General features: G+C 44.2%; 1 protein-coding gene across 2 annotated transcripts; it reads right to left on the reverse strand.

The window, feature by feature from the left end:
* tnfrsf11a (tumor necrosis factor receptor superfamily, member 11a, NFKB activator) lies at window positions 1–23,099 on the reverse strand. Of its 2 annotated transcripts, none has more exons than XM_021620403.3 (9): window positions 22,706–23,099; window positions 10,965–11,040; window positions 10,476–10,601; window positions 10,164–10,313; window positions 9,941–10,025; window positions 9,417–9,604; window positions 7,964–8,013; window positions 6,935–7,868; window positions 1–2,104 (listed from the first exon to the last, which is right to left on the reverse strand). In XM_021620403.3, the coding sequence occupies exons 1-9, from the start codon at window positions 22,778–22,780 to the stop codon at window positions 1,791–1,793; spliced, it is 1,998 nt and encodes a 665-aa protein (XP_021476078.2). In that variant the 5' UTR covers window positions 22,781–23,099; the 3' UTR covers window positions 1–1,790. The 2 variants fall into 2 exon arrangements, with proteins under 2 accessions (XP_021476078.2, XP_021476079.2); XM_021620404.3 differs by lacking the exon at window positions 22,706–23,099 and adding an exon at window positions 13,995–14,096.
* Between the last annotated feature and the right edge of the window lie 746 nt (window positions 23,100–23,845).

Raw genomic sequence — 23,845 nt, forward strand, 5'->3', positions numbered from 1 at the left:
TTTGAATCAAAACAGTTCTGTCATTTATTGAAATTTGAATCAATATTTACAGTTTATTTACAGACAAGTTTTCACTTTCAACTCTTGAAAGCTTTATTTGATTGGTTAGCTATTCAATAGCTGGTCTTAGACTTGGACTTGTAGACTAACTGTGTGAGCTGGTTTTCATTTCAACACAGCCTGGTCTAATAGACTAGACGTAACAAAGTAAATGTCAATCCGAGACAGTGGCATTAGTATATGTTACGTTTGGTATGGTTACAAAAGACAGATGTTTACTTAAGGCAAAAAGTAAAAGGACAGGGGGGACAGGTGGGCGTATAATGCAAACAGTATCAAATCTGATCACAGACAATTTTAGCTAATTATTTACTTTAACTACTTACTACTTTTTAGCTACTTTGCAACTACTTAGCATGTTAGCTAACCCTTCCCCTAACCTTACACTTTTTAGCTAACCCGAACTCAAACTCTTTTAGCTAAACCCAACCCTTTAACCTGCTAACCTTAACCCCTAGCATAACTAACGTTTGCCAACTAGCTAATGTTAGCCTCCAAACCCACCTAGCTAACGTTAGCCTCAACAAATTGGAATTCGTAACATACTGTATCATACATTTTCAAATTCGTATCATATTATACAAATTGTAATTTGTAACATATCATACGAAATGGATGATGGGCATCCTCAAATGAATACCTACCATACGAAACATAACATATGACACTAAATGTGAGTGTCTCTGATTTAAATATTGAATAATACAAAATGCTCGGAGACACTATGTTGTTCAACCAGGTAAAGTCTTAAAGCTGCAATATGTAACTTTTTGGGTGACCCGACCAAATTCACATAGAAACGGGAGTTATCGATCGGTCATTATCATTCAAAGCAAAGAAGCAGTAGATATGTTCTATGTGCACTATTTCTATGCGTTCCGTTCTGAAGTTTAGTTTTTTGCGTCTTTTACTTAAATATTTTTACACCAGCTAAAGGTAAATATATTTAGATGCTACAATGATTCTCTACACTAGACATGCTTGTTTTGGCACAGACTGAAATTAGGCAAACTATTCGATTTTAGTAACCACGAAATGGCGGAGTGATTTCTGCATAGTGCAGTCTTTATTCTCTTTGGGTCAACACAATTGATTAAGGTGGATGAATCCTGGGTGTCCTGCTGTCCACAAGACTGTGTTAGCCCTCTGAGCTAAAGCTAACACAAGTCTTTTCAGACAAGGTTACTCATCACACGAGTGTGGATCACTGATCCACTTCCATGGTTTTTGTATTACGACAATAATGCTTTCGTTCCAAAGATGTCTTCATTAGTCCAACATCAAAAATATTCTAGAAAACAAACAACACATTTACATGTATAGTATATAGCTCAACAAATGCATAGCATTTCTCTTAACAACAAACCGCACTCGTGGTGCTCTGAGAAGAAATCAACACCAAGGATAACAACAAGAAGGGAGTCAAACTCATGGACTTGATTTCAGTTGTCCAGCTCTTTTAGATCAGTAAGAATGAAAGAAAGGAGACAATGAAGTAAAGGAGGCTTCATGAGACTATTGAGACAGCCATGAGGTCCAGATGAGGAACACAGTCCTCCAGGTTCCAGTTCTAAGTCTATGGCACAGTTCCAATTCCTACCACCTACCCAGGAAGACTATGGACTATTGTTTCAAGTAGGTCGTAGCAATAGGTTTTGGAGTGTCAACAAGTCTGTGGCTTCACTCCTCTCTTTATGGTACACTATCCACAATTTTCTTGTCTCACTTCATCAGTCACTGGGCAACTCATCAGTCACTTCCTGAACTGGCAGGTTGTCATCCTGCTGTGGGGGGTTATGGGTAATGGAGTTCCTTGGAGAAGGTGGAGGTGAATGACCGACACTTTTGGAGGAGGCAGAACTCTGGAACAACGGAGCTCTTTCATTGGCCTGTTCCTGGACGGGGATTCCGAATGCATCATCTGGCCCTTCCTCCTCGTTGCCTAGCGACGTCTGGCTGACGTAGACGACGATGACATCAGCGCTGAAGTTCATAACCTGACCGCTGGAGATGAAGGTGGTGTTATTGTTCCCCGTCACCTGACCTGGCAGAGAGAGAGTAGAGAGAGAGAGAGTAGAGGTAGAGAGAAGAGAGTAGAGGGAGAGAGAAAGAGAGACAGAGAATTAAGGGGTCAGTTTAGCCAGTTAGCCTAGTTAAGAGTCTTGCCATTGTGGTCTCTTTCCCAAAATGGTATCAGGTTTAATTTCACTACCAGAGGTTAAGGGACATAACCAACCAACGCAGAGAACCAAACCTCTTTTGAAATGTGTACAGAGGCCAATGTATGTTATGGTTGTGTAATTATGCAGTAACACACACAAACACAGGATCCTCTAAAGCTGTGATATAAAAAAATATGTTTATGTTAGGGGCGACCTCAGATGACTAATAGCGAGTAGGAGTGATGATGACCGTGCACAGTAACCATAGAAAGACCGTGGTCGGCTGCGGTTGCTTTGGCCATAGTCCTGGTCAAGCACATCATAAACATATAATTTAACATCAGGGTTTCAGTGTGACCAGCAGTTTTCATTCTATGTGAAAATGTCAAACTTTATTCAAGCTGCCATTTAGACGTAGAGAAGTATAGTTTGTCATAACATTATTACAGACGACATGTCCGTCTCACTGCTGAAATAGAATTGCTGTTATTCAAGCTGGCATTTAGACGCTTGTATCGTAAGCAACTTACAGCTAATGTATTATCAAACCCACAACTTGTGAGAAGCACGATGCTCCAACCAACTGAGCCATCGGAACAACTCTGGCGTTTGCATTCAAACCAAGAGGAACAAACTGCCATCTTGTCCCTTATTTCCATGTTAGTAGTTCACACCGCTGATGGTATTTATAAACACACCTGGAAAACTACAGAAGTCCATGTCTGTTTCTGTCTGCTGCCCATTTCAACCCCCCCCCCCCCCCCCCTCTCTCTCTCTCATATTCCCATGTTAGTAGTTCACACCGTTGATGGTATTTATAAACACACCTGGAAAACTACAGAAGTCCATGTCTGTTTCTGTCTGCTGCCCATTTCAACACCCCCCCCCCCCCTCTCCCCCTCCCCCTCTCTCTCTCTCTCATATTCCCATGTTAGTAGTTCACACCGTTGATGGTATTTATAAACACACCTGGAAAACTACAGAAGTCCATGTCTGTTTCTGTCTGCTGCCCATTTCAACACCCCCCTCCCCTCCCCCTCTCTCTCTCTCTCTCTCTCATATTCCCATGTTAGTAGTTCACACCGTTGATGGTATTTATAAACACAACTGGAAAACTACAGAAGTCCATGTCTGTTTCTGTCTGCTGCCCATTTCAACACCCCCCCCCCCCCCCCTCTCTCTCTCTCTCTCTCTCATATTCCCATGTTAGTAGTTCACACCGTTGATGGTATTTATAAACACAACTGGAAAACTACAGAAGTCCATGTCTGTTTCTGTCTGCTGCCCATTTCAACACCCCCCCCCCTCCCCCTCTCTCTCTCTCTCTCATATTCCCATGTTAGTAGTTCACACCGTTGATGGTATTTATAAACACAACTGGAAAACTACAGAAGTCCATGTCTGTTTCTGTCTGCTGCCCATTTCAACACCCCCCCCTCCCCCTCTCTCTCTCTCTCTCTCTCTCTCATATTCCCATGTTAGTAGTTCACACCGTTGATGGTATTTATAAACACAACTGGAAAACTACAGAAGTCCATGTCTGTTTCTGTCTGCTGCCCATTTCAACACCCCCCCCCCCCCCCCCCCCCTCTCTCTCTCTCTCTCTCATATTCCCATGTTAACTCTGTAGAGGTGCAATGAGACAGTCACTCCTCACACCTCATTTACACGAATGCACGCGCACGCGCACATGCACACAAACCATAACATAGTATGTGTCAGTGTCTAGAACCCCATCTGAAATCATTTACTGGCACTGGAATACCAGTCTAGCCAGCCTGGTGTAAAAATGTCATTTCACCACCATCAATAAAACAAACAAACCCCCTGGTGTCTCTCTTTACAGCAGACTGTCTACAGTTTAACTACCCTAGGAGGGCAGATAACATCAATTATGAGAGGGAAATAATGGAACAGACGTAAACTGAGTGTGAAACTTGCTCTGCATCTCATTCTAGTCTAAAGTGGCTTCCTCTCCCCATCTCCTTTCCTTCTGGAGCTGATGTAGTCATGGGGAACACCTGTCTTCGCTTCGCTCGCTATACTACTTTCACCTATCGTGCAGGTCTATGTCCAGGAGACACAAGAACTATTGAGATGCAGCCCGTCTCACCGAGGTGTGATCCCATAATTCAGTTGTTCCCAAACTGAGAGGTGCGTAATAGTAGTGCATCATCAGTTCCTCTTGTCATATCAGTCAGTACATAACTTAGAGAGCTACAGTATTTATAACTTTAGAACTTGTCAGACATTTCCAGATCAACTAGCCTGTCAGCTAAAGCTTTTTTATTTGTTTTTTTTAGCCCATAGATATTGTTAAAAAAAAAATGTCACTCAAATAGCACATGGACACACATTAGACATGGCAAAACATATAGAATTGCAAGAAGATTTGCTTTAAAACTGTAAAATGTTCTTTGCATCCCATGACAAAATGTGTAGAATTGCAAAAAATAAGCTTTAAACCTGCTAAATTCTCTCCAGTGCTTGTGCTCATAGAAATAGATGTGGCGTGAGAGCGCGCAGGGTTGTGTGGGATGTTCCCCAATGCTTCAAGGGGGGCCCTGAGTGAAAAGGTTTGGGAGCCCCCGCCATAATTAACCTCTCTGAGCGGGAAGTCCAGTTAATGACATGTTATTACTGCATTGTGAGAAATGTGGTTTATTTACTTACTGCTGCTTTGGGGCATAATTAAAGTATACAGTGATCAACGAGAGTCTGAAAGTGTGTGAGTCTGGGTATTACTCAAGGGATGTGTATTCAGAGCACATCTTGTTTCAATTAGACCTGTAGTCACTTTGCAAAACCCTGTAGAACTCTGGAACTGGGTGAACAGGAGTGTTGTGGTGGGCAGAGCTCACACTCAGAGAGCTAAACACACACACGTTACAGCACGGTGTAATCACTGGCTCATCACACACACATTCCCCTTCCTACTGTGTGTGGTCTTTAAAACAAGCCAACAGTGTACAATATTAGTCGGAAACCAATATACTTATTTTGGAGGAGCAACAATGTGAAAAGATATTTCTGAAATCTCAGTTACAGTCCTAGCCAAAACAATGTACAATAACCCAGATCCAATAACCCAGGAGAAACACCAGTGGATTTATTTATCTTTCCTCTTTAACAATGGTTGGAATGTATAATGACATGTGCCTTCAGAAAGTATTCACACCCCTTTAGTTCTTCTACATTATGTTGCATTACAGCCCAAATTTAAAATGGACTAAATTAAGATTTTGTGTCACTGGTCTACACACAGTACCCCAAAATGTAAAAGTGGAATTTTGTTTGCAGAACATTTTAGAAATTAATAAAAAATGAAAAGCTGAAATGTCTTGAGTCAAAAACTATTCAACCCTTTTGTTATGGCAAGCCTAAATAAGCTCAGGAATACAAATGTGCATAACAAATCGCATGGACTCATTCCGCGTTCAATAATATGGTTAACATTATTTTAGAATGACTACCCCCTCTCGGTACCCCATTCATACAATGATCTGTAAAGTCCCTTCATCGAGTAGTGAATTTCAAGCACAGATTCAACCACAAAGACCAGGGAGGTTTTTCCAATGCCTTGCAAAGAAGGGCACCGATTGGTAGATGTGTAAAATTTTAAAAAGATGACACTGATATCCCTTGGTGAAGCATGGCAAAGTTATTAATTAGGCTTTGGATGGTGTATCAATACACCCAGTCACTACAAAGATACAGGCGTCCTTCAAAACTCAGCTCAGGGATTTTCACCATGAGGCCAATGGTGATTTTAAAACTGAGGTTGGATCAACAACATTGTGGTAACTCCACAATACTAACTTAAATGACAGAGTGAAAAGAAGGAAGCCTGTACAAAATACAAATATTCCAAAACATGCATCCTGTCTGCAACAGAGCACTTAAGAAATATTGCAAAAAATGTGATGAAGAAATGTAGTTTTGGTCCTGAATACAAAGTGTAATGTTTGGGGCAAATCCAACACAACGCATCACTGAGTACCACTCTTCATATTTTTAAGCACGGTGGTGGCTGCATCATGTTATGGGTATGCTTGTCAATGGCAAGGACTAGGGAGATTCCTAGGATAAAAATAAACAGAATACAACTATAAGCACAGGCAAAATCCTAGAGGATAACCTGGTTCAGTCTGCTGGCTAACATACACTGGGAGACAAATTCACCTTTCAGCAGGACAATAACCTAAAACACAAGGCCAAATCTATACTGGAGTTCCTTACCAAGACGCATTGAATGTTCCTGAGTGGCCTAGTTACAAATGTTACTTAAATCTATGGTAAGACTTGAAAATGTCTGTCTAGCAATGATCAACAATCTACTTGACAGAGTTTGAAGAATTAAAAAAATAATAACTGGGCAAATATTGTACAATCCAGGTGTGCTCAGCTCTTAGAGACTTACCCAAAAAGCCTCACAGCTGTACTTACAAAGTATTGACTCAGGAGTGTGAATAATTATGTCAATTTGTTATTTCTTTATTGGATTTTCAATACATTTGCAAACATTTCTAAAAACATGTTTTACTTTGTCATTATGGGGTATTGTGTGTAGATGGGTGAGAATTTAAAAAAATATTGAATCCATTTTGAATTCAGGCTGTAACACAATAAAATGTGGACCAAGTCAAGGGATATGCATACTGCATTTAGCATTTTTCTTGTAAATAAGTGTGGCACTGCAGTGCAGTATCTACCTGAGGTGAGTGCTGGTTCCGCAAGTTGGCTCTGGATACAATCAGGGGCACACTCCAGCTCCGAGCCCCCAGATAAGAGCTTGTTTCCTCCACTGCCCCTCCAGGAAAGTCCCTGGTTTGGCTCACTGCTGGAGGCCTCAGAGCTTAGCTTGGACTGCTGGTCTCCCACGGTTACAGAGGGGTCAGGAGAGGTTATGGAGGTTGAAGTGGGTGTGGTGTCTGTGGTGGGGGTGGAGCTTATGCTAGAGTTCAGTCTGTATAGCCCATCCACTTTCCTCTGTGAGCTGTCAATCAGCTGAGCTTTGACCTCTGACCTGGCTGGGATCAGTGGCAGGTAGAGGTCACATGATGGCATGACGGGGGAAAGGGGGGAGGAGGTAGGAGAGAGGGAGTAGGGGGAGGTATTACAACTCATCTCAGAGCTCTTCCCTTGCAAGCCCTCAACTATCTTGGCCCTCTCCCTCCCTCCATCTTTCCTTTCATCCTTCTTTCCATCCCTGCTCTCCCCATCTCCTCCACAGGAGCAGGTCCCGAGGGTTCCAGGGTTGACGGCCTGACTACAGTCTTCATTCTCTCCTACCTCTAAAGGTTCCCTCACAGACAACACACACACACAGGAGCCAGCCCACAGTGGAGACACACACACACCCTCTGATACACCCTCCTCACACACAGCCTCCTCAGAAACCTCCTCCGCCTCCCCTGACCCCTCACTTCCCATCCCCTCATCCTCCTCCTCCCTCCTCTCCTCCTTCATCTCTTTAATGGGTGGTAGTTTGACCCGGTCACCAGGTATGGCTGTAGGACAGGTGTGTAGAGTTTCTGAGGGCGTGTCAGCAAGGACAATCAGACAGGTTTTCTCACACAGGGTGCAGTTCTGCCCCCCTACCCCACCTCCTTCACTCCCACTGTGGTAGAGAGGGGCCAGAGTCTCCTGGAGAGAAACACAAACAGATAGGTTAGTCTGAGAGCCATTAAATGTTTTATTTAGTCTACTGTTTATGCATGTCATCAAAAAGTCTACCCTACCTGCTGTATCCGGGTCCTTTTCAGATTCTGGACACATAATCGCAAATTCACTGTAAAACATAAGAGGATGACAGTCATTCACTTCAGATACATTTTATGCCAAGGAATATTTCTATAAAAAAATGATTCCTTCAAGAATATTGTCCTCTGCAACAAATTCAACCTGGGCAGACATAACATAGCAAATGTAAATCTGTCTCCCTCCATTTAGTATCATATGTTACGTTTAGTATGGTATGTATTCATTTATGGATGTCCATCATCCATTTCGTATGATATGTTACGAATTCCAATTTGTTGTCGCTAACTTTAGCTAGGGGTTAAGATTAGGGTTAGGAATTAGGTTAAAGGGTTAAGGTTAGGATTAGGAATTAGGTTAAAGTGTTAAGGTTAGGATTAGGAATTAGGTTAAAGGGTTAAGGTTAGGGTTAGGAATTAGGTTAAAGGGTTAAGGTTAGGGTTAGGAATTAGGTTAAAGGGTTAAGGTTAGGGTTAGGAATTAGGTTAAAGGGTTAAGGTTAGGATTAGGAATTAGGTTAAAGGGTTAAGGTTAGGATTAGGAATTAGGTTAAAGGGTTAAGGTTAGGATTAGGAATTAGGTTAAAGGGTTAAGGTTAGGATTAGGAATTAGGTTAAAGGGTTAAGGTTAGGATTAGGAATTAGGTTAAAGGGTTAAGGTTAGGATTAGGAATTAGGTTAAAGGGTTAAGGTTAGGATTAGGAATTAGGTTAAAGGGTTAAGGTTAGGGTTAGGAATTAGGTTAAAGGGTTAAGGTTAGGATTAGGAATTAGGTTAAAGGGTTAAGGTTAGGGTTAGGAATTAGGTTAAAGGGTTAAGGTTAGGATTAGGAATTAGGTTAAAGGGTTAAGGTTAGGATTAGGAATTAGGTTAAAGGGTTAAGGTTAGGGTTAGGAATTAGGTTAAAGGGTTAAGGTTAGGATTAGGAATTAGGTTAAAGGGTTAAGGTTAGGATTAGGAATTAGGTTAAAGGGTTAAGGTTAGGGTTAGGAATTAGGTTAAAGGGTTAAGGTTAGGGTTAGGAATTAGGTTAAAGGGTTAAGGTTAGGATTAGGAATTAGGTTAAAGGGTTAAGGTTAGGATTAGGAATTAGGTTAAAGGGTTAAGGTTAGGATTAGGAATTAGGTTAAAGGGTTAAGGTTAGGAATTAGGTTAAAGGGTTAAGGTTAGGAATTAGGTTAAAGGGTTAAGGTTAGGATTAGGAATTAGGTTAGGTTAAAGGGTTAAGGTTAGCTAACATGCTAAGTAGTTGCTAATTAGCTCAAATGCTAAAGTTGTCCGTGATGAGATTCAAACACAAAACCTTCGGGTTGCTAGATGTTCACAGTATACGCCCACCTATCCACCCCGACCGTGGGTGTTCAGGATTTACGTTTACTATGTTACCTCTAGTCTATGAGACACGGCGGACAAATGTAATCTCTCACTCGGGTACCTGAGAGTAGTTTGAGTTTGTCCTTGTAGCAGAAGAGCAGGAGGATGAGGAGACAGAGGACAGTGATGACTGACAGAATACACACTAGGACCCAGGAGGAGGTAGAGGAACCAGAGAGATGGGGTCCACAGACAGCATCAGTCTGGTCGCTCCCGGTCTTTTTGTCACTCTTCCCCAGGCCTTTACAACTGGAAGGAGAAAACACCCAAGGACACATGGTCATTATTTCTGTTTTATAGCAATTCAGGCATTCTCTCTCTTCTTTCTTTCCCTCTCTCGCTCTGCTCTTTTTCTCTCCTTCCCTCTGTTCTCTTGGTTGACCACAGAGTCAGGCAGTGCTAGAAGCTGCTCTGTGTTCCAGTGGAAGTGGTTCAGCATTAGTCAGAACAGCGCTGTGGTGGAGCTTCGAGCGCCTGTAGAACCCTGTTCCTGCCTCACTGAATGGGACACACTGGACTGAAGAGGAGCGCCCAGGGGAAAAGACATTGTATGAAGGGACACGGTATAGGTGTGTGTTAACTCACTTGGTCCACTGTCTGCATGGTTCTATAGAGGTGTTGGGAGAGAAATATCCTCTCTTGCACGCAACACAAGTTCTCCTGCCCGCCTCTGAGTTTAAAACACACATGACAGAGAAGAGTGAAAAACTGGACTGCTAACAACAGTGGCAACACAGAAGTATGTGTGTGTGTGTGTGTGTGTGTGTGTGTATGCATGTTCATGTCTGCGTGTGTATGTCTCTCTCACCAGTGTCAGTCTCCAGTCCATATCCTGGTCCACAGGTAGGAATCTTCTCACAGAACTCACAGTTGATAGGAGAACACTCTAGACCAGGTTGACATTGACAGGGTACCGCAGCCTGGGGGTTACTGGGCCTCTCACGATTAAAACCTTTACCTGAGGTTTCCCAAACAGGTCAGGGGTTAGGGGTTAACCAAAGCAAACACCACAGACATCAGCATCTCTAAAAGCCTTTGCTAAAATGTATAGAAAACAAAGCTTCAACAGTAGACTTAAAGTCATCCTTCCAACTAGACTAGACTCCAGTCACCTACTGACCTGTGTCACAGAACTTCTGTGGCAGACACTTGGTCTCGTTGGTCCAGTCAGGCTGGTACTCATCACGACCACACTGACGACACTTGGTGTCAGAGTACCCAGAACACTCTGCAAACACATAGGACCCTGGGGAGTGGGGAGAGGGGGTTAGACTGGCCACAGGTTAATACAGCAACGCTGCAGTGATCTGCTGAGGTAAGAGAAAGCGGAAGAGGAAGAGGCTAAAATAGATACATTTCCGTTACGCTTAGAGATGGACAGTTATTTTTGGATTAGGGCATGTGTAGGGTGTGTGCACATGTGTATGTATTGCAGCAAGTCACTTCCTCTTTCACATCCTTCCTCATTTATTTTCAGGAAAAATGAAACATGGCAGTTTCTTTCTTCCATGCATATGACGGCTCTCTGCTAAAGCCCAGACAACTGGTTCTGTAGAGTGGTCATATTGGGTGTTAATGGCCATTCATGTATTTCTCTGGTTAAGTTTACCTGGTTCACACCTCCTGCAGCATCTCTTGTCTTTGAGGTACTGCTGCTGGGTACAGGTGGGTCTGGAGAGGGCTCTCTGGAAGACAAAACACAAGCCACTATGGCCAATCTGGTTGTGTCAAGGCCTAAAACAATTATTGGCAGGTGACAGTAAATTTAAACAAAATGTCATTAATTTGTTTATTCACCGTACAAAAAGAAAACGCATGGGGAAAAATCTGGTTAAAAAGGGTGGTTCATGTCTGGACATGTGAAAAATGACACGTGTGAACGTCTGTCACGTGAAATGTGAGGTGAAAATGGGATATTCCCCTCACATATAAAAAGTGGACTTCAAGACATGTGAACAACTGACTTCACGTGTCTCTTTTCTTATGTGAACAACTGACTTCACGTGTCTCTTTTCTTATGTGAACATTTCTGCTGAACGTGTGAAAACAGCTACTTCACCTGTGAACATGCTCATTTATCATGTGTGTTGTTTGTAAGGGTCATTCATGAATTTGTAGACATGAGATATAAGTCTATCAATAAGACTAAACAGTGGTTGTTGGAGGAAAAGAGAAGAGGATTGCCCAAGACAGAAAGAAACAGAAAACCCCCAACCCCTCAAGGCATTCCACTGCAAACATTCTCACTGTCAACAGAATGCATTTTGGAATACAACATTACTGGAATAAAACTTTGTTCTAATGATTTGATTCCAAACTGTTCTAACGACCAAGCCCTTTTAAACAAGACCATAAAATACAAATAGTGCCCACTTCAGCAGAGCATACTGGCATTGTAGTAGTCACCAAGGGGATACTTGGCTGTGGAGGGAAGGTGGTCGCCTCAGTGGCTCGTTGAAGCTTGGTGTACAGATGTAGGATCTTAATTTGATCACCCTGTTGCAGGATAACTTTCCAGTTCAATTTGAAACTTGTAGTGTACAGTGCATTCGGGAATGTATTCAGACCCCTTCTATTTTGTTACATTACAACCTTATTCTAAAATGGATTAAATAAACAAATGTCCTCAATCTACACACAATACCCAATAATGACAAATATGTTTTTTTTGGCCAATTTAAAAAAATAAACAGAAACAGTTTATTTACATTTACAAGTATTCAGACCCTTTGCTACGAGACTCAAAATTGAGCTCAGGTGCATCCTGTTTTCACTGATGTGTTTCCACAACTTGATTGGAGTCCACCTGTGGTAAATTAAATTGATTGGACATGATTTGGAAAGGCACACACCTGTCTATACAAGGTCCCACAGTTGACAGTGCATGTCAGAGCAAAAACCAAGCCATGAGGTCGAAGGAATTTTCTGTAGAGCTTCAAAACAGGATTGTGCTGAGGCACAGATCTGGGGAAGGGTACCAAAACATTTCTGCAGCATTGAAGGTCCCCAAAAACACAGTGGCCTCCAACATTCTTAAATGGAAGAAGTTTGGAACCACCAAGACTCTTCCTAGAGCTGGCTGCCCGGCCAAACTGAACAATCGAGGGAAAAGGGCCTTGGTCAGGGGAGGTGACCTATAACTCGATGGTCACTCTGACAGAGTTCCTCTGTGGAGATGGGAGAATCTTCCAAAAGGCCAAACATCTCTGCAGCACTACACCAATCAGGGCTTTATGGTAGAGTGGCTAGACGGAAGCCACTCCTTAGTAAAAGGCACATGACAGCCGGCTTGTAGTTTGCCAAAAGGCACCTAAAGGACTCTGACCATGAGAAACAAGATTCTCTGTTCTGATGAAACCAAGATTGAACTCTTTGCTTCAAGTCCGGAGGAAACCTGGCAACATCCCTATGGTGAAGCATGGTGGTGGCAGCATCATGCTGTGGGGATGTTTTTCAGTGGCAAGGACTGGGAAAGTAGTCAGGATCGAGGGAAAGATGAATATAGCAAAGTACAAAGAGACCCTTGATGAAAACCTGCTCCAGAGCGCACAGGACCTCAGACTGTGGTGAAGGTTCACCTTCCAACAAGACAAAGCCCCTAAGCACACAGCCAAGACAACGCAAGAGTGGCTTCTGAATGTCCTTGAGTGGCCCAGCCAGAGCTCAGACTTGAACTCAATCAAACATCTTTGAAGAGTGAAGAGACCTGAAAATAGCTGTGCAGCGACGCTCCCCATCCAACCTGACAGAGCTTGAGAGGATCTGCAGAGAAGAATGGGAGAAACCCCCCAAATACAGGTGTGTCAAGCTTGTAGCGTCATACCCAAGAAGACTCAAGAATGTAATCGCAAGATTAATATCCTACATCTGTGTAATAGACACTTAAAACACGAGTTTCTCTCTACTGTGAACACTGATCGTGCTGTGGTCTACCCACCCACTGCTGTTGGCAGGGGTTCAATGGTAAGCTAATACAATACCCCTCACCACAAACACACATATGCATGTACCTCCCCAGCCAGTGTTCTGAATTACAGAATAATACTGTTATGAGAGAAAATATGCTGAACCAAAAGTTTCTTTGTGAAGGAATAGAACTAACAAAAACACCTAATTCTCCATTTATATAAACCTTCAAACACCACAAGCACAGAGTGCTTCTCCCTAGTATTACTAACCCCATCCTAAAGAATCTTACAGTAGCTCTACTTCACTGTCACATGGCACAACTCTTGCCTCTCTCCATCTCTCCCTCTGCTGTCTGTGCCCCCATGCCAGCTCTATCCCCCAATCACAGACTACAGAAACTCATCTAAAGATTCTCATTCAGGTTTTTCTTGTTACCCACCAAGTAAACAAAAACAAAGTCTGTAGCCACGTCTTAAGCTGCAACCCAGAACAAACAAGCTTTCTGCGACCAACCCTTTGAAAACCTCCACTGATACGGTTTTAGTCTGTGTGTCTGTGGTCCCAGAGATCCCAACCAGTTCAATTACTTCCACAGTGTCTCACATCAGTCATTGTTTTGCTTTTAATGATGAATGCCACTCATAGTTGTGACCACAGTCATAAGGAGCAACATGTGTTAGAGGAGACAAGCTGACTGAGATCAGAGCAATGCTGCCATGCATCAACTTACAGCTGTTGGAGAAGGACACATTTCCCATACATCGAAGAAGAAGGTGGGTGAGTAATGGAGCAGTAGTTCCGATGGCTCAGCATGGTGCTGGAAACACTATAGTTGTGGGTTTGATTCCTGGATGGGCCATATATAGATCGGTCCTCTGGACCCCAAGGGCTGCATGTTTTGGTTTTTGTCCTAGCACTACACAGCTGATTCAGATCAGCTAATCATCAACCTTCGATCATTTGAAACAGCTGTGTAGTGTTAGCAAAAACCAAAACGTGCATGCCTTGGGGTCCCGAGAACCCAGTTTTGTAAACGCTGCCTTACCGTATAACTGTCATGGATCAATGTTTCAGAGATGAGGGAAGGATATGCAGGAAGGAGGTGAGGGAAGAAGGCATGTTGAGACTATTGACACCCAACCGTGACAGACAGTATTGCTCAGTGACAGATTTGGGCGAAAGGGGGCAGGAAAACAAAAGAATGCTGGGAATCGTATTTCAGTTTCCTCTGCCTCCGAACATCAGGCCATAATTGAGACGTTGCTGCAATATGTTTTAATTCATTAAATATATAAGAGCATGGCTGGATCCACCCTAATGATTACAGGCTAAACTAGAGAAAGGCCAGGATGTTACATAGGCACCTCTAACCTCCATCCATTCTTATTTTATCTGAAGTGCAACCACAGTCAGTTCTGTTACAAGCAAACATTGGTTCCCAACCTGTTTGTGTGTGTGTGCTGTGAACCATCACAAGCTTTAAAAGAAGAGATAGAGATATACAACGTAGAACAACAAATAATGCATGCAGAGCAGAATTAGGCCGATACCCACTAATGATCGAAATCCACAAAACAGCCGTTAAATTCTACAACCACCTAAAAGGTAGCGATTCCCAAATATTCCATAAAGCCATCACCTACAGAGAGATGAACCTGCAGAAGAGTCCCCTAAGCAAGCTGGTCCTGCGGGCTCGGTTCACAAACACACCCCACAGAGCCCCAGGACCGCAACACAATTAGACCCAACCAAATCATGAGAAAACAAAAAGATAATTACTTGACAGATTGGAAAGAATTAACAAAAAAACAGAGCAAACTAGAATGATATTTGGCCCTAAACAGAGTACACAGTGGCAGAAAACCTGACCACTGTGACTGACCCAAGCTCTAGTGACACCCCATCCCGGATCCGGGAGCGTAATCATCGACTGACACTAATTAGCATAACGCAATGGACATAAATATTACTAGAAAATATTCCTATTCATGAAAATCACAAGTGAAATATATTGAGACAGCTTAGCCTTTTGTTAATCACCCTGTCATCTCAGATCTTCAAAATATGCTTTACAGCCAAAGGAAGACAAGCATTTGTGTAAGTTTATCGATAGCCTAGCATAGCATTATGTCCAGCTAGCAGCAGGTAACTTGGTCACGAAAATCAGAAAAGCAATCAAATTAAATAGTTTACCTTTGATGAGCTTCGGATGTTTTCACTCACGAGACTCCCAGTTAGATAGCCAATGTTCCTTTTTTCCAAAAATATTATTTTTATAGGCGAATTAGCTCCATTTGTTCTTCACATTTGGCTGAGAAATCGACCGGAAATTTCGGTCACGACAACGCCGAAAAATATTCCAAATTAGCTCCATAATATCGACAGAAACATAGCAAACGTTGTTTATAATCAATCCTCAAGGTGTTTTTCAAATATCTATTCGATAATAGATCCACCGGGACAATTGGTTTTTCAGTAGGACCGATTGGAAAAATGGCTACCTATGTATTTTACGCGAGAATCACTCTGAGAGCCATCAGGTTACCACTTACACAATGTAGCCGCTTACGGGTATTCTTCAACATAAAGGCGTAAAACTACGTCACAATGCTGTAGACACCTTGGGGAATACGTAGAAAAAGTAATCTGGTTGATAGCCCATTCACTGCTCAATAGGGACGCATTGGAACGCAGAGCTTTCAAAATATGAGGCACTTCTGGATTGGATTCTGTTATACTCACAGACAATATTTTTACAGTTTTGGAAACTTTATAGAGTGTTTTCTATCCTAAGCTGTCAATTATATGCATATTCTAGCATCTTGTCCTGACAAAATATCCCGTCTACTTTGGGAACGTTATTTTTGCAAAAATGAAAATACTGCCCCCTAGGCACAAGAGGTTATTAAGGAAAGCTTTGACTATGTACAGACTCAGTGAGCCTTGCTATTGAGAAAGGCCGCCGTAGGCAGACATGGCTCTCAAGAGAAGACAGGCTTATGTGCACACTGCCCACAAAATGAGGTGGAAACTGAACTGCACTTCCTAACCTCCTCCCTAATGTACGACCATATTAGGGACACATTATTTCATCAGAACACACAGATCCAAAGAATTCGAAAACAAACCCAATTTTGATAAACTCCCATATCTACTGGGTGAAATACCAGTGTGCCATCACCACAGCAAGATTTGTGACATGTTGCCACAAGAAAAGGTCAACCAGTGAAGAACAAACGCCATTGTAAATACAACCCATATTTGTTTATTTATTTTCCCTTTTGTACTTTAACCATTTGCTCATCGTTACAACACTGTATATATACATAATATGACATTTGTAATGTCTTTATTCTTTTGGAACTTCTGTGAGTGTAATGTTTCCTGTTCATTTTTATTGTTAATTTCACATTTGTATATTATCTACTTCACTTTCTTTGGCAATGTTAACATATGTTTCCCATGCCAAAAGCCCCTTGAATTGAAATAGAGAGAGAGAAAGGAAGAGAGTGCGCGATAGAGAGACCTGGCTCTCAAGAGAAGACAGGCTAGGTGCACACTGCCCACAAAACGAGATAAAAACTGAGCTGCACTTCCTAACCTCCTGCCAAATGTATGACCATATTAGAGGCACATATTTCCCTCAGGTTACATAGACCCACAAAGAATTTGAACACAAATCCAATTTTGATACATTTGCATATCCATTAGATGAAATACCACACAGTGTGCCATTACAGCAGCAAGATGTGTGACCTGTTGCCAGAAGAAATGGGCAACCAAATATTTATGTTTATTTTTTCCCCCTTTTGTCACGTTCTGACCTCGATTTCCTTTGTTTTGTATTTATTTAGTATGGTCAGGGCGTGAGTTGGGTGGGCAGTCTATGTTTGTTTTTCTATGTTTTGGGGCAGTTCTATGTTTTCGGCCTAGTATGGTTCTCAATCAGAGGCAGGTGTCATTAGTTGTCTCTGATTGAGAATCATACTTAGGTAGCCTGGGTTTCACTGTGTGTTTGTGGGTGATTGTTCCTGTCTTTGTGTAGTGTTCACCAGATAGGCTGTATTAGGTTTCACGTTCCGTTTGTTTTCGTATTAATTTAGTTATTTCATGTATCGTCATTCATTAAAGAACATGAGTAACCACCACGCTGCATTTCGGTCCTCTCTTTCAACAAACGAAGAACGCCGTTACAGAATCACCCACCACACTCGGACCGAGCAGCGTGTTAACAGGCAGCAGCGAAAGGAGGACGTTATGGACAGCAATGGCATGGAGTATACTACTTGGGAGGAGATCGACAGGTGGGCGGCCGACCCAGGGAGAGTGCCGGAGCCCGCCTGGGATTCGATGGAGCAGTGCGCGGAAGGTTATCAGAGAATGGAGTTGGCGAAGCAGGCACGGCGGCGCGGAAGGAAGCCCGAGAGGCAGCCCCAGAAATTTCTTGGGGGGGGGCTAACAGGGAGTATGGCTACGCCAGGTAGGAGACCTGGGCAGACTCCCTGTGCTTACCGGGGGGCTAGAGAGACCGGACAGGCACCGTGTTATGCAGTGGTGCGCACGGTGTCTCCAGTGCGGGTGCATAGCCCGGTGCGGTATATTCCAGCTCCGCGTGTCGGCCGGGCTAGATTGAGCGTCGAGCCTAATGCCATGAATCCGGCTCTACGCAGCTGGTCCCCAGTGCGTCTCCTTGGGCCGGCTTACATGGCACCAGCCTTGCGCTCGGTGTCTCCGGTTCGCCTGCATAGCCCAGTGCGGGCTATTCCACCACGCCGCACTGGCAGGGCGACCGTGAGCATTCAACCAGGTAAGGTTGGGCAGGCTCGGTGCTCAAGAGCTCCAGTGCGCCTGCACGGTCCGGTCTATCCGTCACCACCTCCACGCACCAGCCCTCCGGTGGCAGCTCCCCGTACCAGGCTGTCTCTCCGGCCCATCCTTGCAGGGGCTCTCTCCTCTCCAGCGCTGCCGGAGTCTCCCGCCTCTCCGGCGCTACCAGAGCCTTCCTCCTCTCCAGTGCTGCCGGAGTCTCCCGCCTCTCCGGCGCTACCAGAGCCTTCCTCCTCTCCAGCGCTGCCGGAGTCTCCCGCCTGTTCGGCGCTAGGAGAGCTACTCAGCCCAGCGTTGCCGGAGCTTCCCGTCTGCCCAGCGCCGCCAGCGCCGCCCGTCTGCCCAACGCCGCCAGCGCCGCCCGTCTGCCCAGCGCCGCCAGTGCCGCCCGTCTGCCCAGCGCCGCCAGTGCCGCCCGTCTGCCCAGCGCCGCCAGTGCCGCCCGTCTGCCCAGCGCCGCCAGTGCCGCCCGTCTGCCCAGCGCCGCCAGTGCCGCCCGTCTGCCAGGAGCCGCCAATGCCGCCCGTCAGCCAGGGGCCGCCAGTGCCGCCCGTCAGCCAGGGGCCGCCAGTGCCGCCCGTCAGCCAGGGGCCGCCAGTGCCGCCCGTCAGCCAGGGGCCGCCAGTGCCGCCCGTCAGCCAGGGGCCGCCAGTGCCGCCCGTCAGCCAGGGGCCGCCAGTGCCGCCCGTCAGCCAGGGGCCGCCAGTGCCGCCCGTCAGCCAGGGGCCGCCAGTGCGGCCAGTCAGCCAGGGGCCGCCAGTGCCGCCAGTCAACCAGGGGCCGCCAGTGCCGCCAGTCAGCCAGGGGCCGCCAGTGCCGCCAGTCAGCCAGGGGCCGCTAGAGCCCCTCCGCCCGGAGCAGCTGCCCCTCCGTCCCGAGCAGCTGCCCCTCCGTCCCGAGCAGCTGCCCCTCCGTCCCGAGCAGCTGCCCCTCCGTCCCGAGCAGCTGCCCCTCCGTCCCGAGCAGCTGCCCCTCTGTCCCGAGCAGCTGCCCCTCTGTCCCGAGCAGCTGTCCCTCTGTCCCGAGCAGCTGTCCCTCTGTCCCGAGCAGCTGTCCCTCTGTCCCGAGAAGCTGCCCCTCTGTCCCAAGCAGCCCCTCTGTCCAGTGGGGTCATTGAGAGGGGTGGGCATGGTGAGTAAGCCACGGAGGCGGACAATAAGGCGGACTAAGACAATGGCGAAGTGGGGTCCGCGTCCCGCGCCAGAGCCGCCACCGCGGACAGACGCCCACCCAGACCCTCCCCTATAGGTCAAGGTTTTGCGGCCGGAGTCCGCACCTTTGGGGGGGGGGGTACTGTCACGTTCTGACCTCGATTTCCTTTGTTTTGTATTTATTTAGTATGGTCAGGGCGTGAGTTGGGTGGGCAGTCTATGTTTGTTTTTCTATGTTTTGGGGCAGTTCTATGTTTTCGGCCTAGTATGGTTCTCAATCAGAGGCAGGTGTCATTAGTTGTCTCTGATTGAGAATCATACTTAGGTAGCCTGGGTTTCACTGTGTGTTTGTGGGTGATTGTTCCTGTCTTTGTGTAGTGTTCACCAGATAGGCTGTATTAGGTTTCACGTTCCGTTTGTTTTCGTATTAATTTAGTTATTTCATGTATCGTCATTCATTAAAGAACATGAGTAACCACCACGCTGCATTTCGGTCCTCTCTTTCAACAAACGAAGAACGCCGTTACACCTTTGTAGTTTAACTATTTGCACTTCGTTACAACATTGTACATAGCCGTAATATGACTTTTGAAATGTCTCTACTGCTTTGAAACTTTTGTGAGTTTAATGTTTACTGTTCATTTTTATTGTTTATTTAACTTTTGTTTATCATCTATTTCACTTGATTTGGCAATGTAAACATGTTTCCCATGCCATTAAAGCTATTTGAATTTAAATGAATTCAGAGTGAGAGGAAGAGAGAGAGAGAGAGAGAGAGAGAGAGGGGGGGGAGCGAGGGATAGAAAGAGAGAGATGAGTGGCTGACTGAGTGTGAATGAGTGAGTGAGATAGAAGACTAGAGAAAGAGTGTGTGACAGTTCTCACAACCAGTAGCACCTGTAAAATACTATCTTTCTTTGTTTGTGTATGGGGGGGGGGGGGCTGCAATCCCTGATCCCATCATCTTCTCTGACATGAGATACATTCCAGTCTTTCTCAGATTTGCATAACCGCCACCCCAAACTCTGACACCAGGCCAAGAACAACCTCTCCCACATTAATGATTTAACACCTGGGTATTTGTAGACTACAGATTAAAATCTAGGTACTCTGTGAATTATTGCATGATAATCTCATGTCCATTCATGTTACTACCAAGGGATATAAATGATATGTAATGACTTATAAACAGTTTACTTATGGTTAACATATGTAACAATGGTTTATAGCCCTTTATAAACAGATCTCCATCTAAAGTACTGTCTGCCGCCGGATGTGGGCTGTAGTCGACTGTATGTCTGTCTCTCTGTCATCGAAGCACCACCACAACGCTTTATATTTTACCACGAACTCCGCAGCAGAAGCGAACTCCTTCGTCCTCTGCTCTTTAGCACGCGCGAGGTTCCAATAAATCACGTTTTGCGGGGGAAGCTGTGAAGCACCAGGGAAACTGTGAAGCATGCTGTACCCTATTGCGTGATTGTGTTTATGAGTCTGTTATTAAAGAATGTGAAACAATGTGTATGTTTAATGCTTTTCATTAAATCATGTACGGCTATACTTATTGTTTTTAAATGATTAAAGGAATGGAAACATTGTGATTTTAGTGTGCGGAACGGCTTGCAGGGGAACTCAGTTAAACGTGTCATGAGGCTGATGGCTAAAAAACAGTCTGTACTATATCTAGATTCTACAATATATTTTAACTTTAAAGAATGTATTTTCTCCCCAAATAGAAGCTATATTTATCACGGTCCACAACTTGGTTGGTTTCTTCGTCTGTCACTCTCTCAGGTTAAGACTTGTCCTACAGGAGTGAGAATGAGGCAACACCTGGGCTCGTCCAGTTAGTACAGTTAGTATAGTTGTAGACACTTAGCGTTTAGATACTGTAGACACTTAGCGTTTAGATACTGCAGACACTTAGCGTTTAGATACTGTAGACACTTAGCGTTAAGATACTGTAGACACTTAGCGTTTGCCTGCACATTAGACAAAACATAAATGACTTAATGAATACTAGTGTTTGGTATTGCATAAAAGACTGACAATTGTCTCGCATAAGAAGAGAGTCATTACAATAGAAAATATGACTAGAAATGTATGTTTTGATAACAACGAGCATTGCCAGTAAAAATATGGGCATGTGCAACTCAGTGAAAATCGTATATAGTTGAGGACAAATAGACTGAAATTACATTTTTTTTAAACGTTTGGTGCACAAGAAAGTCACAGGAAAGTCACATCAAAGTCAAAACATGTAATGGAGTAAATGATTCACGCACTCCATTGTAAAGTGCAAGGTAGCCCAATACTGGAATAAATGAGCCTAAAGTTGAGCCTACTAAATGAGCCTACTCTTTATTTTCCAAGAAACTTACCTGTTTTGTTTAGAGGCGAATTGCCTCTGGCAGTTAAAACAGCCAAATTCTCCATCTAAACTTGAATCGATTCTCAATTGTAGTAAGGTTCTAGAAACATAAAGCCCTTTACTTTCATATCAGATCAAAATAATTTCACAAATGCAAAATACACACTTACTGCCCACTGTTTTAACACAGTTTTAGCCAACAGTATTTTTCAGTGACAACACTTTTTGTGGCATGTCCGACTTCCTCACAGGTATTTGGAAACGCAGATAGTCCTAGCTAATTAGTACAGGTAGTCCACTCTGTCTTCCCTCTTTTTTTCAGTAAACAAGCGCTGTACATGGGAATATGGTCATGTGGGAACCTTAACCATATACAGGTGTGTAGTAATTTAAGCTTTTTTGAATTATTATTATTTCTGGCTGATATGAAAGATATGTTCCTTACGTTTCCAAAACCGTACCGCAAGCAATGCGTGTTAACGTTTAGATCAAGTGTCGGGGCTTTTAAAAAACTTAACTGGCCAGAAGATACCTTAATCAATTAGGTGCTAAATGTAGTTTGTGTATATGAATGGGGTAAGTGCAAAGGTACCAATGTACATGAAAGCAACCGTAGGTCCTGCATTTCTCAATGGAATATCTGACATGCAACATATTGCTCAGACAGTTGCAACACCAACCCGTAGGATGGGGAGAAAGACGGAAGAGAACACGTCCTAAATCCCCTAGACAAACCCACATGATCCTGATTTACAGTAACAAGACACACGCCCCCACAACACATTGGACCCGAAACGTGAACGTCCGGTAAAAACAACCTTAAGGCCAGCAAGAATGCATCCAGCTATCCTTTACAGTTTACAGGGAACGGTAGAGGGCCGGGGTGCTTGGTCACGACCCAAACATAAATGTTTCCACTTGATGCTCAAGCATGTCTGTTTTCTACCAACTCTTCCAGAGCAATAACAATGGCTAGATGAAGACCTACTCTAGATATAGAGAAAACTCTATACACCCATTAAATAAAACTATTATCTATATAAAGCACTTTTTTATGTATGCAATGAGTTTTTTGAGTAGCCTATGACTTACCTGTGCGCACAGATTGAGAACCAGATGGGTGACCCAGCCTTGAAATATCCAACTGGTAGGGAAGTGAACTCTCATCTCTCCTCCTTAGAGACACAAATCAGAGAAGACAAGAAATCCAATTGTCTTGTGCAGATTTAGGATGGTCGATAGCAAAGGAACCGGTACGGTTTTGTCGGTAATTATAGGGATTTTGGGGGATACAGTGTGCAGCCTCCAGACCAGTCTGGCATTCTCGCTTCGCATGCCCGGTAATGCACGCTCTGCTCTCCTCTAGTGACACCCACGCGCTCTAGAGTGAGCAGCCTCCGGTGAAAACACAGTAAATTTACTAGCACTACCGGAGAGAGAGTTGGGGAAGATCCCGCCCCTCTGACATTCTCCTCCAATGGGTTTTGAGGAGACGAGGAAAGAGGACGCGAGGAGCATGCAATTGAGATTCTCCCATAGTCTAAACTGCTCCCTCGCCATTGAATAAAATAATCCGTGTATGTTGATTGCCTCAGACATACTGTAAATGTTCAATGGTTTGAGTCTCACACCTAAAGTAGACCCTAATGTTGTTTCACAATGTAAATGAACCCATATAATCAATTTAAATAAACATAATTGTATAAATCTGGTCTGTCTCTTCCTCTCCCCTGTATTAAATTAACATGGCATTTTGTGAGGAAGGTTGTAATGTAATGTATTCATTGCCATGACTGTGAGACTGGCCAATAGCTTCTACCCCCAGACCATCAGGCTGCTGAATAGCCACCACTAGGCAGCTAGCTACCTGCTCACCTTGTCTCCCTCCTGCACCCCGGACTTCCTCTGATATGTCACAAAATGGGTGAGTGATATTTGGGGATCCTCTGTAACAGCCTCATCTATCCTCTCTAACCCCCCCTGCCTACCTTTCTTCCCTCTCTCCCTCTAAGCGGTCAGGTGTAATTTAATATTTGCATAACCGTCACTTTATTTTAGAAGGAAGGCTTTCTTCACCTTTACTCAGCTCTGCGTCACTCTCTCCTCTCCCTCGCCAGGGACAAGCAGAACCTCACATGCAAATTCAGAGGCTTTCCGCTTTTGTTTTTGTTAAGTTTTTTTCTTTTACTAGGTGAGAGAGAGTGGGGGAATATTTCCTGGAGGCGTTCTCTG

This window comes from Oncorhynchus mykiss, chromosome 11, assembly GCF_057628025.1.
Source record: "Oncorhynchus mykiss isolate SJ-2025 chromosome 11, ASM5762802v1, whole genome shotgun sequence".
Taxonomy (NCBI): Eukaryota; Metazoa; Chordata; class Actinopteri; order Salmoniformes; family Salmonidae; genus Oncorhynchus; species Oncorhynchus mykiss.

Coding starts and splice junctions, on each gene's coding strand:
- tnfrsf11a (XM_021620403.3), bottom strand. CDS start 22,780: ATGAGAGTTCACTTCCCTACCAGTTGGATATTTCAAGGCTGGGTCACC. Junction 10,602..10,964: donor CTGCAGGAGGTGTGAACCAG/GTAAACTTAACC, acceptor CCCACTCCCCAG/GGTCCTATGTGTTTGCAGAG. Junction 9,605..9,940: donor CCATGCAGACAGTGGACCAA/GTGAGTTAACAC, acceptor TTCTCCTTCCAG/TTGTAAAGGCCTGGGGAAGA.